The 16,640-nt window shown below is 50.4% G+C and overlaps 1 protein-coding gene across 1 annotated transcript in view; it reads left to right on the top strand.

The window, feature by feature from the left end:
* Positions 1-15,477: 15,477 nt before the first annotated feature.
* SKOR2 (SKI family transcriptional corepressor 2) overlaps positions 15,478-16,640 on the top strand; it is a gene marked incomplete at both ends in the record, with an annotated part of 33,698 nt that continues 32,535 nt past the window's right edge. Inside the window, one exon of the mRNA XM_082668119.1 lies at positions 15,478-16,640. This exon is cut by the window's right edge and continues 1,435 nt beyond it. Coding sequence (XP_082524245.1) covers positions 15,478-16,640 — 1,163 coding nt within the window.

The raw sequence follows: 16,640 nt of genomic DNA, 5'->3' as shown, positions 1-16,640 counted from the left end.
CCTTTCCGAAATGTTTGCCCCAGCAACTCTCCCCCCACAGTGGATAAAAACGCCCACCTCGGGTGAGAGCCTTGGAGTTCCCCCCTCAGACATCTAACTGGACTCCAAACCCGGAAATCCTAAGCAAGAGACCTGTTTCCTGCGAGGCTTTCAACTTACACGCATTTCTGATCCCATTGCTGCCCTCCTTCGTTTTAGGCGCCTTGATCGCCTAGGTAGGGATCCAATTTTTATACTTTCAAAGCACTCAGGGCTGGAGAGAGGCCCTTCTCCAGGCAAATCCCGCACGGCCGATCCTCGGAGCGCGAGAAGGTGCTGTTGCCGCAGAGCCCAGGGCCAGGGCCGCGCGGTGCGGTTAAAAATAGCAGCAAGCAACACACACGAAACCTTCTGCTGAGCCTGGGATCAGGGACCCAGGTCCTCGCCCCTGTGCGCCACACCCGCCGGGAAGCTCCCGCCCCGCCTCCGCCTTCCGGTGACCCGTCCACCGCGAGTCTCGATGGCGGAGACCACCCTGTGCCACGGTTTCTCCCCAGCCGACTCCCGGGAACCCAGGGAGAGCGAAGCCCGGCATGACCTCTGTTCTCAGAGTACCCAATCTGAGAACACTGGGTCCCGCAGCATTTCCTGCCTCTAGGCTGAGAGAGGAAAGGGGTGTGATGGACTGAAAGTTAAAGGCATTATCCTCCGCCCCTCCTAAGCTTCCGAACCGCACAGAAACTAGTCAGAGAAGCCCGGACTCGCGCCCTGAGCTTCTTGGACGCGACCCGGCTGGACTGCGGGATGCAATTCGCTCCGCTTAGAAGAAATCCAATGCATCCACTGGCCTCTAAGAGGAGCTGCCGCTTACGACAGGGACGAGAACGGCCCGGTGCCTGCAGAGGCACTGGTAACCCGAAGAAGAAACTTCAGGATGTGGAGGGCAAAAGGCCTCTGGCATTTCCTCGAGGCCCAGGGGGCAGGGCTAAGGGGTCCGCACAGACAGCCAGGGGAGTCCAGGTCCGCCTGCGGAAGGCGGAGCCAGGCCAGCCGCTGCCCCGGGGGAAAAGTTCCTACCTAGTGGGGCGCGGTAGGCCGCCGCGCGGTGCCAACTTCCTCCTCCCAATGAAAGAACGCGCCCAGAGCAGGATTACAAAGAAAGCGGAAGACCGTTTTCTAAACCAAAGCCTCACCCCATAACACTTGCCCTTCCCTTTTCTTTGGAAACTCCACGCTGGAGCCTGGGGACCGACGAGTTCCTTCCTACCCGAACCGTGGGACGCTCAGAACACGCAGGCACTTTCTTCCAAGAGCCCGCCGCGGCATGGAAACTGGAGGAGAGCGGAACGATTAGAGCTTGAACTGTTCGCGCTCTGTCCCTCGATTATTAAGTGGAAAGACTAGGAGGGTTCTCTCGTTGCCTGTGCATGACTCATTCTGTAACCCTCTGTCCCCATTTCTTTTCCATAAAGAGGGCCGGTCTCAACTGCCAAAGTTCCAAATGTGGCCATAACCCCAGCCCTGCTACCAGGCGTGGAGTAGAGATCGAAAGACGGAAAAGAAGAGCTCTGAGTTTCCCATTCAGATATCCACTTCTCTAGCCAACAGTCTCCTCCCCCCACCTCCAATTCTCCCACCCCAAACCCCGAAAAAAATATCACCGTCTTCGGTTATAACGCTTCGATTTATATCGAAGCTTCTCCCGGTGAGAGGGTCCCGAAGCTTGCAGCGGGTAGCCAGAGCTGGGCGCTAAGGCCAGACTTAGATTTTTCTCCAGAAGCTAGTACAAAGTGGAATAAGCAAGGGGGGCACCACACCCGGAAACTAGACGTGAATTTGTGGGTGAAAAGCGCATGTAATCCGGAGACTTTCTCCCCCACTGTGGTCCAGCCCCACACCACCACCAGCCAGCCAACAGGTTTGCAAACCCTGTTTCAAGCCCAGGAAACTTGATCCCCGTGCATCTAGGAGAGGGGACTCCAGTGCGTGAAGTCACTGGGTCGCAAACCTGACTTGCTCAAACGCAGCCCTAGGGTCGGCTGCGGCTTGCGGGCGTGTCGACTCTGCCACGCACAGTCGGTCTGGGTGCCTCCCACCCGCCAGCGCCGAGCTGTTCTCTTAATGAATTACTAATGAGTTAAAATTGGGCAGCAGGCTTAATTAAAGCGTAGAGGCAATGTGTTTACCACATTGTAATTGAACTCATTAGGGCTATGGCTTTTTGTTTTTTAAGCAGCCGCCTTCCTTCTCTGCGTCGAATAATCTATGGGAAGCGTTTATTAGAGAAGGAGGGGGTAGCGGAGAAACAGTCCATCAATTCTTTCAATGAAAAAGACAGGATGAGAATGGGGGGAAGGGTAAAACCTCTATTCCGTGGATGTCTCGGTGGAGTCAGGGCTAGACCGAGGCTTCCCAAAGTTCCAAGGGTAGAATGATCTGATGAGCCCCCCGCCGTTTGGGAAGTTGCCAAGGGAGGGACCAGGCCTGAGCCAGAAAGGCTGCCTTTGTAACACCACAGTACTCCCAAATTCGGCCTATATCCCCACCATCCCCGGCCAAAGCGCTGGACTTCGACTGGACTCCCTGGCTGGTGCTCACCCTTCCAAGCGCCTGACGCTCATAATGAGATGGATTCTGCTAACTTTTCTTTTTAAAGCGGCATATGAGTTTGTCCCTAAAGCTTTCCTCCCTGGTAGTGCTGGGAAGGACTCATTCTCCTTTCTCCAGTTTTCCCAGCACCCCTCCCCACCCGCTGTTCTGAAGAAGCACATCGGGTGCCCAGGATCAGCGCCCCCTACAAATCCGCCCCCCGCCCCCCGGGCCTGACCTCACCTCAGGTGGTCTCTCCCCAGAAGACTGGGGGAGGGTGCCGGCTTTTAGTGCACTGCCCTCGGGCAACACAAGAGAGGCGCACCTGCGTGCCCTGGGATAACACTTCTCCTGGCAGGGAGCCCAAGCTGCCTGTCCGGGCTGCATGTCCCCAGAGCAAATTGTTCCCTCTTGCCCCTGGCCCCACTCCAATTACCAGGTCTCCAGCCCTCGCCTCCTTTCCCTTATGTTTGTACCCCTGTGCGTGGAAGGGTGATGGGTGGGAAGCTGAGGTCGGCGCAGGGCTCCTCTCCTTGCCCTGCCCTGCCTGACCAACAGGCGGCGTCAGAGACCTAGGTCTGGGCTGGGGAGTGGGGGGTGCGGATCTGAGCAAGCTAAGCCGAGAAGCTGGGCTCGAGGAGAGCGACCCTCACCCCAAACTTACGAACTTGCCCAGGAAGCGAGTGGGAAGAGCTGGGTGTCTGCGGAAGACCACACAGAAGGGGAGAGTCAGGACGGGACAGAGTCGCAGTGGAAAACCCGACCGCGAGCGAGAGTGCAGAGGACCGCGGGCGACGGGCCGCGAAAGCGGATGTCGCGCGGGGGGAGGCGGCCGGCGCCGCGGGAGTCAGAAAGCGGCAGTGGAGCCGCGGAGCGCGAAGCAGGCGGGGTGGACTGAGCGCGGAGGGCTGAAGACCGCGAGGGCGGCGCAGACAGGTAAGTGGCCTCGTCCTCCGCGCTCGGCTTCCTCTCCTTTGGGGAAAAATGGGTTGAAAGGGACTCCAGGAACTTCTGACCGCCGTCACAACCCCACAGCTGACCCCTACCTCCTCCCCTCCCCTCCCGCTTTAAACGCACACCCCTCACCGTTTGTGGGTTTTGTCAAACTCTCCTACCCTGTCCATCCCTCCTCCTCTCTCCGCCTGACCGGGAGGTTGAGGTAAACTGTCTCTAATTTGTTGCTAAAAGATTAACTGCAGAGGGCAGGTCGATTTGATTAAGGCAATTAATCTTTGGTTACAATGTTCTAGTGTCATTTGCGTGCGTGAGGGCGGGGAGGGGGACCGGAGAGAGAGAGAGAGAGAGAGAGAGAGAGAGAGAGAGAGAGAGAAAAGGCTAACGAGACTTTTTGGAGACGCTGTGGAAAGAGGCTACCCTGCCCGGACTGCGGCCACGTCTTCGCTCCCACACCCCGCAGCCCCAGAGCCCACGCGCGGTTTCAGCACTTCCAAGCCGGGACAGCGACTCCCGAGAGCGCGGCTAGTAACTTCCGGGTCCCATCCCTGGAGTTCACACCTGGCAAGCAGAGGCAGGAGCTGACCGGGAGTTTGCACTTCGCAGGCAGAGGCTGGAGCTGACCAGGACGAAGGGTACACCCTCCGCCTTCCCCATTGCCCAACCACTGGGCTTCCCTTTCCCCACTCAAAGCAGGATCCGGTCAAATACACTCCCCCTAAATCCTCAAGACTCAAGCCCACCTGGAGGCGGGAAAGGGAGAAACCCCCAAACGCTCCTAGTAAAGTTCCCAAAGCTGGAGTTTTCTCTTTTCGTGAATAATTAACGCTGGTCATAAATAACTGATGGAGGCAGTGGAGAAAAGGAAGAAGGAGGAGGCAGGCGAGAGCCAGGGCGGCCAAAGAGATCGAAGGGTTTGTTAAAGGACCATTAAGTAAGCCTTGCTGGGAACGGTATTCCTCTGTAGATCACAGAGAGGTTACACCCAGGAACCCCGGCGTGGGTAAAAGCAGGGAAGCAAGGCACCCAGGGGAGTGGGGTTGTGCTGACCAAGCCCGGAGCACCTACCCAAGACCTAGTCTCAGCACTTTACCCATTCCCTCTCCTCTATCCAGAACTCATCTTCCCAGAGCCCTTTGAACTCTAGTCATCCTCTAGCCATCTGTCATTCACATCCCCACACCCAAAGTGCAGAGAAGTTCTGGGCTAGATAGTAGAGGCCCAGGGGTGAACCCAGGCTTTGAGCTCTGTCAGTTCTTCCCCAGCCTGTGGCAAGTCCTGCCCACTCCCAGTTTGCAGGCACCTCCCCAAAGCCACCTCCTCACTCCATCCCAGACCATACCATTTCATTCTTTTCAAACTGGTCCAAAAGTTTGGGACTTCAGCCTCTTGCTTGTTCATTCTCATCTTCCTACACCAAACCTTGAAGAACAGGGTAGTACACACTCACACACACACACACACACACACACACACACACACACACTGCTCCATGCTCTTCCCCTGCCCCTTCATCATCTCCAATTCCTGACTTCTTTTGAGGGTCTTAAGCACGCTGACCTCTGGCACCTTGTGTTTGCCCCACCTCTGAACTGAGACTCTTAGGTAGGGGTCTCAGAATCTGGAAGAAAACCTAAGAGGAAACCCTTGCTCCTAGGTTGGAGGCCTATGCCAGAGCCTTTTGGCCCCTTTAGGAGACACTGGCCTCTCCCCAGATGGCTAGCCTCAGGTGGCCAGTGCATGCTTTCAGAGTGAAACTCCTGAGGGCCCTTAAACTGAGCATCCAGCACAATCCTTCACAGGGCCTCACTGAGTCCTTTCCACAAGCAAAGCCATGTCTTATCTTTTCCCAGTGCAACTTGGGATAGGCCCTGGGAAGAAAATATTGTAGACTGTAGCAACCACCACTGGCTGTGAGGTTGGGTTCCGACTTGCGGGCAGGCAGAAGCCTTTTTGTAGCCTTTCCATTGGTTAACAGCTTCCATCACCCCCACTTCCCTAAGGGCCAGCTCTGAATATACCAAAGGCCAACCTGGCTTTTCTGGGTGGGAGCAGAGAGTAGCTTCCAAAGAGGAAGGTTGGTGGCCAAGCCTCAAGGAGTCTAGATTTTTAATGAAAATTTTCTCGTCTTTATGTGATACGAAAGAAAACACTAAAACCAGTTTTATTTTCTCACCCACTTCATCCCCATCCCAACACTCTCCACACCCTGAGCCCTTACCTTTTAAAGAACTGGGAAGTTCTGAATGGGGAAGGGAAAAGGCGAGAGAATAGGGACAGTTTTAGGGAATTGTCTTCTGCCTCAGTAGGGATACAACAACCCAGTAGGGTTGTGAAACTAGACAAAGGGGTGGGAGGAAATCAGATCTGGGGGAGAGGAGGCCAGCCCTGGAGCCATGGGTTGTTTACTTCTCATATAAAATATAACTCCCCCAAGCAGGAAGTTACTGCAAACATGTATCAATAATGAATGAATCTCCTGTAATAAAATACTTACATAATTAGCACAAGTCAAGTGGTTGCATTATGTTAACCTTTTGCAACTCTGAGATGGAAAATCTTGCTCCAGAATTCCTCAGAATGCCATTTTCATTCTCAGGAGAGGGTGAGAGCCAAGCGCTCACCCAGCTTTCCACTTTGTTACAATATGGTTTTCCATTTCTGAACCAGAATGTAAGTACTTCTGAAATATAACAGAAAACTCTCTTTGGTGAATTCAGAACAGTCATTAACATTCAGTTTTAAGTGAATGTTAACAGTAAATAAAGAAATCTCTTGATTGTAATCATAGTAACAAAGCAATAATTACCCAGTAGGTGGTCATCAGTAATGATAAATGTATCATTATTACTGTGTGAGTCTGGGAACTCCGTTTTGGAAAGTACTTCAGACTTTTTAGTAGCATGGCTGGTTACAAAGCATTTCTTAGCCTGAAAAAGCCATATAATTTTATACACAATTTAGGTGAAAATAAATTTAAATCTGTATATTACATTTTTAATTTCAAGTTAGTAATTAAAGTTGGTTCATTATATCTCCTCTGAAACCCTCAGCGCTCATCTCCATGGTTTGTTTGTACAATTTGTTTCTAAGACACCCAAGGTTACACAGTTCTAAAAGATGGAAATTTTAATTATTTGCCAACATTAAGAGTTTGTCAGTGATATCATAATGCATCTTGAAAAAGTTTGGGATTGGTTATTGTCTTTGATCTGGTTAGCTATGCTTTCACTTTGAACCTCATGAGGGAAAGCCTTTTTGCTTAAAAAGTACTCTTAAATACACAAAAATAGAAAATTCCTCTGAACATTCTCTCTGAATTTTCACTGGCTGCTATTTTTTCAGGAGCAAAAAAAAATCAGTGACTCAGATTTCTACCCCCCTCTACCCTGGGATTTATTTTGCTATTATCTAATTTCACCTTTTGCTACCACTGAGCTAACAACTGCAGGCAGGAGGAAAGCTGAAGGCATGATGCTTATTGGGCAGCCTGAGAGCACATGATAGTTTAATAATGTATTAGCTAATGGGATCAAGCTTGATGGCAAAGTAAAAAATTTTCAAATGGGGAGGGAGGGGGTGAGAGGGAAGAGAACAGGAAAGGGGGAAAAATGCCTTTATTTCCCCAGGAAATAAAATCCAATGTTCCCTCCACCAGTGTCACTGGGGAGATGTTAAATGTATATCTATGTCATTTTCTCTCTTGTGACATGTCAACAGACAATCTACAGCCCCTCCCCCTACTCCTACTCCTCTGCTTCCCCTCCCCAAGCTTTAAAATATCCTGTTCCACACCCTTTCTGCATCCTCAGCCTCAGTTACACGTTAAATTGCTTCCCTGAAACAAAAGAGCCAGTGTTTTTTGTTGTTTTTTTTTTTAAGCCTCAAACAGCATTCTTGTTCTTGGTGGTAGTTGGAATCTTCATACAATTAAAGACTCTTTTGCATAAATCCACTGAAATACTTGCCTTAGTTTTCTCTCCCACAATCTCTATTTCTTGCTCCACTGTCTCCTTTTCCTTTTCTCCCTTTTCTCCTCTCCCTTCTTTAGGAGTGGCAATCAAAAAAAGGCAAGCATCTTTCCTTCTTATTCATTATTACAGCAGCATCTTTGAGACGCATTTTTGCCAATGAAAACTCCATGTAGATGCCTATCCTTTTGTTGTGGCGGCCTAGGTTATTCAGGAGCAGAGACAAAAGCCTGAAGTGATGTGATCTAAATGAGCTCTGGGGTTTTCCAGCTGGGACCACCTCCATTTCAAAGGACCCCCTCCCTCCCAACATGGGGAGGAGGGAAGTGGAGGGGGCTGGTACATATGTGTATGCAGGCACAGAAAGAGAGCAAGGAGAAGACAGGGAAGGAAGAGAGCCTAGTGGGCTCTTCCTTATGCCAATGTCCCTCTTCGATGCACGTTCGCAGGTTGTGTTCAGGGAGCATGCATCCATAGCCTATGTGTGTCATCAGGTATTTTGTGTTCCTTTGAATTTTATCTTGGTCAACTAATATTTGCTAAGTAACCATCAAGTATACCAAGTTCATGTTCCATTCTGGATTTTATTACTTCATGTAAACTATGTGCACATGTGAGTACTTTGCTGTGTTTACAAGTTTGTGAGGACTTGTGCAGAAATGTGCATTCTTTGTTATAAAAAAAGAAAGTCCAATAGCAAATGTTTCCATTAGTCCCTGGCCTCTGTGAACTGGTAGGGTAAGAGCTTTCTCTGCCACTGACCCAAGGACAGGTTTTCTTGTGAGAATGGTTTCCTCTGATTAAGGGGAATTAAGCCTTGGTTCCTTCTCCTACAGTCTTTATTTTCTTATAAAGGTGTTTGTTTGAAAGGTAAGAAAGAAACTACTGATTCCCATAGTCATTGGTGCATGAGGAACTCAAGGGATCACTGGGGCAGGGGTGCAGTGCAAAATGTGTTCATTTTCTCTTCCCTTCCTCAATTACGGTTTAGATTTTTAGGTTTGTGCTCTCATTGTATGTACTTCTCCAGGGATGCTCTGGCCCCAGGAAAAGGGTTCCCGTTTATGGACAGTATTTATTAAGAGAGGACTCAGAGGCCTTTCTCATTTCTTCTATGATTTCCATAATGGATGAGTTTTGGTTTGCTCCTCGTCCTTGGTTTCCTTCATAAAACTCCAGCCAGAGCAATGGAGGAAAAACCAGGGAGTCTAAGCTGGGCTTGCCAGGCTGCAGAAAGCTCTTTTGGGTAGAAAGAGGGAACTGAGGGCTATCAGCAATTATTATCATATGGCCATTACCATTGCTAATTTTTGTTATCAACTTATTTTAACTTGGTTAAGCAAATAGTAGCTAAGGTTCTGGCCACCTGTATACAAAATAAACACTAGACCAATTTAGGGGGCAGGATAATGAAAAGGACTAAGATTCCTCCGGGGAGTTTGGTTCCCTCTCTACTCACCATGAAACTAAAATGCCTTTGAAATCTTTTACTCTGGAGCTAGTAAAGACTTCAAACATATCTTGTAAGAGTACAGGCCTAAGCTTGTCTCCATTCTCCAAAGAAGGTGCTTTTAAAGCTAGCATGTATTAAATGACTACTGTGTGCCCAGCATTTTACATATATTATCTTATTTAATTCTCATAATACCCCTGTGGGCTACGTATCAACCTCCTCATTTTGCAGATGAAGAAACTAGGGCTTGGGGAGTTTAGGTATCAAAGCAAAATTCCACAACTAGTAAGTGACTGAGGAGAAACTTGTACCTAGTTTCAATCTAACTGCATCTCCTGTACTTTCTGATATATGAGAATTCTTCTGTCCCTGGTAGTTTTGCCAGCCTTCCAGTTTCTTTCTGGGCCATACAGGTCTACTTTTGCAGACTTGGAACTAATAGGGAAACCATTTCTTGCCCTACCTGATGCAGAAATACCAATGCCAAGGACACCCATTTCAGGGACACAGAAGCAGTAATATTCTTGCCTAAGAGCTGAGAATGGGGTAAGAGGGAATGAGTGAGAGAGATAGAAACTGTTTTTTTGATCTGTAACTGTCATGGGTTCTCCAATACCCAGACTGGGAGTAGAATGAGAAGGGATATCTGGTGTCTCTAATTTTAATGAATTTATATTAAGGCCTTTATCTTCCTTTCGTGTCAATGCCAAACACAGGCGTGGGGGTGGGGAGTGGCTGGATTTCTCAGTCCTTTTAGATGGAGCAGGTGTGGCAGAAGTACGGGGGTGTGTTTCTGTGTCGCCCCTTGCCTCTTAAGTCTGCAAGGCCATGCTGGAGCCCAGAGCCGAATCTAGGGCTCCGATGATTGCAGACTGGGAGGCTTCTTCCTGGAGGGCCTTGAACGCAGTAGGATCTGCTGCGCCACGGAGCTCTGCATTGGCGTCAGCACCGCGGACAGCTCCTCGGCTTTGCCCTTCCTCTCGAACCTGCCGGGATTCCCACGCTGCCTCTCGGAACAGTCTGCTTCCAAAGTGGAGGGCATCCTGACCAGGTTTGGGTTCGCTTCAACCAATTGTTAAAACTGCAGCTAGAAACCTCCGTCCACGCTGCTGCAACCGCCGCGTGCGCCTGCATGGAGGCGGCGCTTCTCCAGTTCCGAGGGAGGCAGCTCGGTTTGTGGTTTTCCTTTGGGTCCGGTGTCTGGGCTCCTTTACCTGTCCCTGGCTTGGGTAAACCGCAGCCGCCTGGAACGGAGATGAGAGTGGAAATGCTCTCCTCCGTGCGGTGATAGATCATGCAAACGGGTGACACCAGTTTAACCAACAAAACAATTTGAATCAATTAGCCGGCTGAGGAGAGTCCCGAGGTGTAAAATGCATGTCTGCTCGAATAGGAAAGCATTGATTAACTCGGCCCCTACCTGCTGCCTCCCGCCACCGCCTGCTCCTCCCTGCTGCCCGCCTGCCAGGGTCTCGGGGGCCAGGACAGGGACTGACAGGGATCAGGCGCCCCTGGTCCGGAAAAGGAAAATGGAAGATCAGTGGAGAAGAGCAGTGGAGAAGATCAGGAGACCTGTTCAAACTTAGGGGACAGCAAAGAATCAGAGAGATAGTGAGTGACAGAAAGTTGCTCACAGACTCAAAAACGTATAAAAAGACTGTAATTCCGAAGTCCAGCTCCAGACTCATGGTGAGGATTTGCTGGACCACAGAGTCTGGCTTTGAACAATTGTTCTCCACCTTCAGCTTCCAAAAATATACTTGGCCTGACAGCTCAAACAGGCACCCCAGAGTCACTGGGGAAATAAAATAAAAATGCTATTTTTAGAATTATTTGTGCAAAAGTACTTAACCTAACATCACACGTTTCTCTTTCCAGTGAAACTTCTTTGCATTAAAATAAAGTCACAGGTTTATATGGCAATAAGCCACCAAGCTAATGTACAAATGTTTATGTTGAAAGATGAGGTAAGGGGGTGGCTACAGGTACCACTCAGGCATGGATTTCATCCTCAGGGTAAACAAGGATGGGAGGGAAGGCAAAGATTCATCCAGTTTCTCTTTTCAAAAAAATATGTTTTTACAGACTTTTTTTTTTTAAGTAGGATCTGTAGGGGAAGAGGAACCTTTTGGGGGCAAAGATGGAAACAGCGAAATAAAAGGGAATAAAAGCACCACATGATCTTCCTTCTCGGCAGCGACCACGCATTTTCCTGTGGTACATTAACAAGGTGATAGGACTTTTCATTTCTCCCCATTTTCGGTCTTAAAATCTGCCCCATTTTCAGGCTTTCTTTCTAGCAGCCTGGGCTCGAGGAAGTGTAAGCAAGCCGAGACCTCCCTTTGTGGGAGCTCCTGACCTCAGAGAGGAGGAATAACCAGTCCGGGCCGGGAACCTTCAGAGGAGCAGGCGTGCAGGCAGCCTTCAGCCTTCCGCAGGAATGGATTCGTGAATGAAAATGACGCTCTTTTGGCAAATGAGCCAGGCAGGCATAGTGTGAGTTTCCCTTCTTCTAGGATGGGGGACTTCGAGGGCACTAGGGAGGGAGCATTCAGTTGACTTCAGCCCCTTAGAACAGAGCCTAATTAGTGCCGATGGTGACTTCAGAGACTAGGAGTTGGGTGAAATATTTCACTGCCGTTTGAAACTTATACCAACACAAACGTTACAAGTTTCATTGCTCTGAAACTGTTTTTTCTGCATATTAATTTAAAATAGCCACAATTCCTGTATCCCTCACTTTTTGTTCAATTGACTCCCTTTTGTTTTATTGACCTTTAATGAAGTGTTAAGATTTCACACTTGAATTTAGTGATGGTTTGTTGTTGATACTATGATGTAGTCCCCGTTGGGCTTCCGGGTTAGTGGGGGTTGTTCTTTCAACCATTTCTACAATACGACTGCCCACCTCTAAGGCTATGTGTTTCACCAGGCAGCAATCGAAAATTCAGCTCTGATAGTAAGGGAAAAACTTAAAAGTTCTTCCAATCCCACCCCGTGTAGGTATTCTTCTTAGAATGTCCTCTAGATACGCAGCTTCTTCCATTTCTGATAAACGAGAGGTGGTCATTTTGACTCCTAACAGCTGATCAATGAGGAAGTAATATACTGACACTTCACTATATTGTATGTGTGCCTTACTTTGGGAAGCTATAGGAAATGGTCTTTTCCCATCCTACTTCTACTTCTTCTTCCCTTTATGTAAGGGCATGTTTCTACATAGTTCCCTGAGAAATTTACTTCTCTGGGAGCATTGGCAACTTGCTCAAGTGCTTTCCTGTCTCACCTTTTCCTTGTGCTGAAGTGGCCTGCATGTGTTTTATAAATGGGATGGAGAACTATTCTGAATGAAGTTGACTGACGAGTGCACACATGCACTCATTGGGGTCCTCACTTAATTGCACACTTTCCAAAATAGAGAATGCCACTCTGTATCTTGTCCTAAAAAGGCAAATGTGTGTTCAAAAGTGAAGACATTCTCCACGCTTCCTTCCAAGTTTTTAGATTGAGCACGCTTTGCAGAACGCCCCCCCCACGCCCCGTCCCGCCCCGCTTTTCTCATTTCACAGTTTCAAAGGAGCACTGAAACCATTCTATTCTCCGGCTAACTGTGAACTGTGATTCCTATATCTTCGGAGACACAGTGAGGCTACTGATTTGCACTGCGTACCTGAGAGATCATTCGCGAAGGAGGATGGCTCAGAGAAATGAGGGGAGGAGACAATAACTGGCAGGGATACAGTCAATTTAGAGGCATCCTTCTAGAATCCGGGGCCTCCAGGATCCAGGTCCCCAGGATCAGGCAGACTATATAGCTTTCCACTCCTAAATCAGATCTACGGCTCCAGCACCACTGCTGCGTTTGCTCAATGGAGAGGTTGTTGGCAATTGCGGGTTGGTTAGGTGTTAGCTTTCGTGCCTGCTGAGAAAGGATCTCGAAGCTGCTCGCTCTGTCTTTCGCTCTCCCCCCTCCCTCCCTGTAACATGCCAGCCCTTTAATGTGGAGTGTCAGGGAGACGGTGACGTCACCTTGCCCGCTGGGTGGCGTCCCCTCGGTCCGACACGAGTTCAGAGACAGAGAAAGGCGCTGTCAGACTGCACTCCACCTGGGGCTCGCCTGCCGCGGGTTTCCGCGCGCCCACACTTTCTGCGGTCGAGGGGACGCCCCGCAGCAATTCAGGCGGTCATTCTCCGCGGGCCGGGGTACAAGCGCCATTAGAGCCGACGAGCGCCAGGATCTTCACGCGGAGCCCTCTGAAGTCCCGCCCGCTGGATTCCAGGACCCGCTTGGATGCTTCGCCTCCGAGCGACCTCGGAAGATGGGCCGGCAGCCACGCGCGTAAAGACAGCTAGGGATTACCAGGTACTGCCGGAACCAGCCGGCCCCCACTCGGCGCACAGCTCGCGGTTCATTATTTGGGATCCCGAGCGGTGGGGTTTTCCGGTTAGGTTGAGGGGCAGCGGAGGGCTTCGGTAGTGATTGGTTTGGAAGCCTGGGGAGTTAAGTTGAGGCTTGTTGGCTCGTCAATTAGATAGGGAAGTTCGCCAGCTTTCTTTCTCAGTTCAACTAACTTTTAATTGTCTCTTCTTCCCTCACTCCCTTTTAAAAATCCCCCAACCTAAACCCTCTCATTTGTGTCTCTGCTCTGACAGGAGTCTCTGGGAGAGCTTGGGGTGAAAGTGGAGCACACCCAGTAGGAGACACTTCTGCCCCGTCTACAGCTGCTCAGGCTGCGGGTCTCTAGCCAGCTCCCCGCTAGGCCAGGCCCGCTGCGCGCATTGCCATTATCCCAGGGTCTTATTAAGATAATAAGAATCTTGTTTGGGAGGGGAATGAGGATTGAAGGACCATTTGGCAAAGTTAGGGCTGGTTATATCAGGCCCAGGTATCACTGTGCCATTTAACACCCCGTCCCCTGGAAATATTGTCTTTGATCCATCCGAAGTGACAGGCCTGGCTTTCGTCTCGTTGATCGCATCGAGGTTTGTTCACCCTTCCTGGAGGCCACAGAACGTAATGAGAGCTGAGGATCCAGGGGTCAGAAGGGCGAAGGTTGTCGGGATAGAGGTCACAGGAGCCCAGAGAGGACCAGGATATGACAATTTGGGTAAAGGGGTACACTTGTGTATTCACTGAAATCTCTGTAATAACAAACTCCAGTGTCCTTGACGGAAAGTGGTGATGAGACGGCCACCGTTGATTTTCCAGGGCAAACGATAGTCTTAGCAGCTGCCCTGGACAAGTAGCTGTGCAAAGGTCACTGTCAGTTTTGCAGGGAATGAGCCGCTTTGCTTGTTTTGACTTAGCAGTGTTGTCACAAAGGTTTCTTTCGCTTGTTTTTTCTGTATTTTCAATTTACTGGCTGTTTTCCCCCATTAAGTATCCCGGTTGACCAGAGATGACAGGAATTTTACCGCAGGCCCAACCCTGGGCTTCCGCTTTCAGCGCTCCCACAGATTACCTAGTCCAAGGATTATTTCTACCGTGGGGCACTTCCCCCCACCCCCAATAAAGTAAAGAGATATCTACATAGATCAGAAAAAGAAATGTCACAGAAAGTGGTTCACCTTTCAACTAAATTTGCCTTTTAAAGCCCATCAGTAATGATCCCCAAGAATTGCTCAGTTTCTTTGCACTGTTTCTGGGCTTAACACTCTTGCCTGTACTTATTGCTCATTGTCATGGAAATAACAGGCAAACAGTTTTTGAATATTTTCAAGTCTACAACTTCATCTTTTAAATCCACCTATTGGAACCGGAACTACTCAATTTTAGCAAGCAGTTTTTTGAACCCTTGAAAGTGAAACGCCTGTTTGGTGCAATCTTGCATATAGGTTGGTACATTTTCCCCAAAAATTTCTAATTAAAGTATCAAAATATCTAATGGCAAAGGTAAGGGAGAAGGGATTTCGTTTTGCTTTAATGAGCTGTGTCTCAACCAGTAGTGAATTTCCCCCAAGGAAACCACAGATGCCACAAAAATTACTTTTTAAAAGGTTTGGGTTTTTTTTTTTTTTTTAATCAAAATCAATCTATTTTCAAGCAAATGCGACTGGTCTCTCTTTTAAAATTCGGGCTTCAATGGCTAAGCCTCAGTTTTCCATAACTTTTATAACCTGTACTAGTTACCACTGTCATCATTACTTCCTAATTTATAGCAGGAGTGCCATTTTATTCTAACAGCTTCTATAAATCGGGGATAAGGTCTTGAGTTTCTTAGGAACTGACTTTTTAAAAATTTACTTTGGATATTTAGAACCGAAGAAAAGTAATTCCAAATTCCTGCATTTCCAAAGGATGACCTTGAGGAAATTTAAGAGATGACTTCCTTGTGTCTGAAACTTGCTTCCTTTGCCCAGTGATAATTATATCTTAACCAAAGCAAGGAAGTGATTATAATTCTTCAGTTAGCGACTCAACCCACCCCTCTCTTTGTAAACTGAAAAAGCTCTAGTCAACGCTTTCTCCTTTCCCTTCCAGTCTCCAAGGCCGACCCGGAGAGCTCGGCCCGGGCTTCCGCGGCGGAGGAGATGGCTTCCAGCCCGCTGCCGGGGCCCAACGACATCCTGCTGGCATCGCCGTCGAGCGCCTTCCAGCCCGACGCGCTGAGCCAGCCGCGGCCGGGCCACGCCAACCTAAAACCCAACCAGGTGGGCCAGGTGATCCTCTACGGCATTCCCATCGTGTCGTTGGTGATCGACGGGCAGGAGCGCCTATGCCTGGCGCAGATCTCCAACACCCTCCTCAAGAACTTCAGCTACAACGAGATTCACAACCGCCGCGTGGCGCTGGGCATCACGTGCGTGCAGTGCACGCCGGTGCAGCTGGAGATTCTGCGACGCGCCGGGGCCATGCCTATCTCATCGCGCCGCTGCGGCATGATCACTAAGCGAGAGGCTGAGCGTTTGTGCAAGTCGTTCCTAGGCGAAAACAGGCCCCCCAAGCTGCCTGACAACTTCGCCTTCGACGTTTCGCACGAATGCGCCTGGGGCTGCCGTGGCAGCTTCATCCCCGCGCGCTACAACAGCTCCCGCGCCAAGTGCATCAAATGCAGCTACTGCAACATGTACTTCTCGCCCAACAAGTTCATCTTCCACTCCCACCGTACGCCCGACGCCAAGTACACGCAGCCGGACGCAGCCAACTTCAATTCGTGGCGCCGTCACCTCAAGCTCACTGACAAGAGCCCCCAGGACGAGCTAGTCTTCGCCTGGGAGGACGTCAAGGCCATGTTCAACGGCGGGAGCCGAAAGCGCGCGCTGCCCCAGCCGGGCGCGCATCCCGCCTGCCACCCGCTCAGCTCGGTCAAGGCGGCCGCTGTGGCAGCGGCTGCGGCGGTGGCGGGAGGTGGGGGACTGCTGGGCCCGCACCTGCTGGGGGCGCCCCCACCGCCGCCCCCGCCACCTCTGGCCGAGTTGGCGGGCGCGCCGCACGCGCATCACAAGAGGCCGCGCTTCGAAGACGACGACGACTCGCTGCAGGAGGCGGCTGTCGTGGCCGCCGCCAGTCTTTCGGCCGCCGCCGCCAGCCTGTCGGTGGCCGCGGCCTCCGGCGGCGCCGGAGCGGGCGGGGGGGGCGCGGGGGGCGGCTGCGTGACGGGCGTTGGCGCCGGCGCGGGCGCGGCGGCTGGCGCCAAAGGGCCACGCAGCTATCCGGTCATCCCGGTGCCCAGCAAGGGCTCGTTCGGGGGCGT

Source organism: Grampus griseus, assembly GCF_964374135.1.
Source record: "Grampus griseus genome assembly, chromosome: 12".
Lineage (NCBI taxonomy): Eukaryota > Metazoa > Chordata > Mammalia > Artiodactyla > Delphinidae > Grampus > Grampus griseus.
Note: the sequence above shows the minus strand (reverse complement) of the source record. Positions and strands in the feature narration are given on the sequence as shown.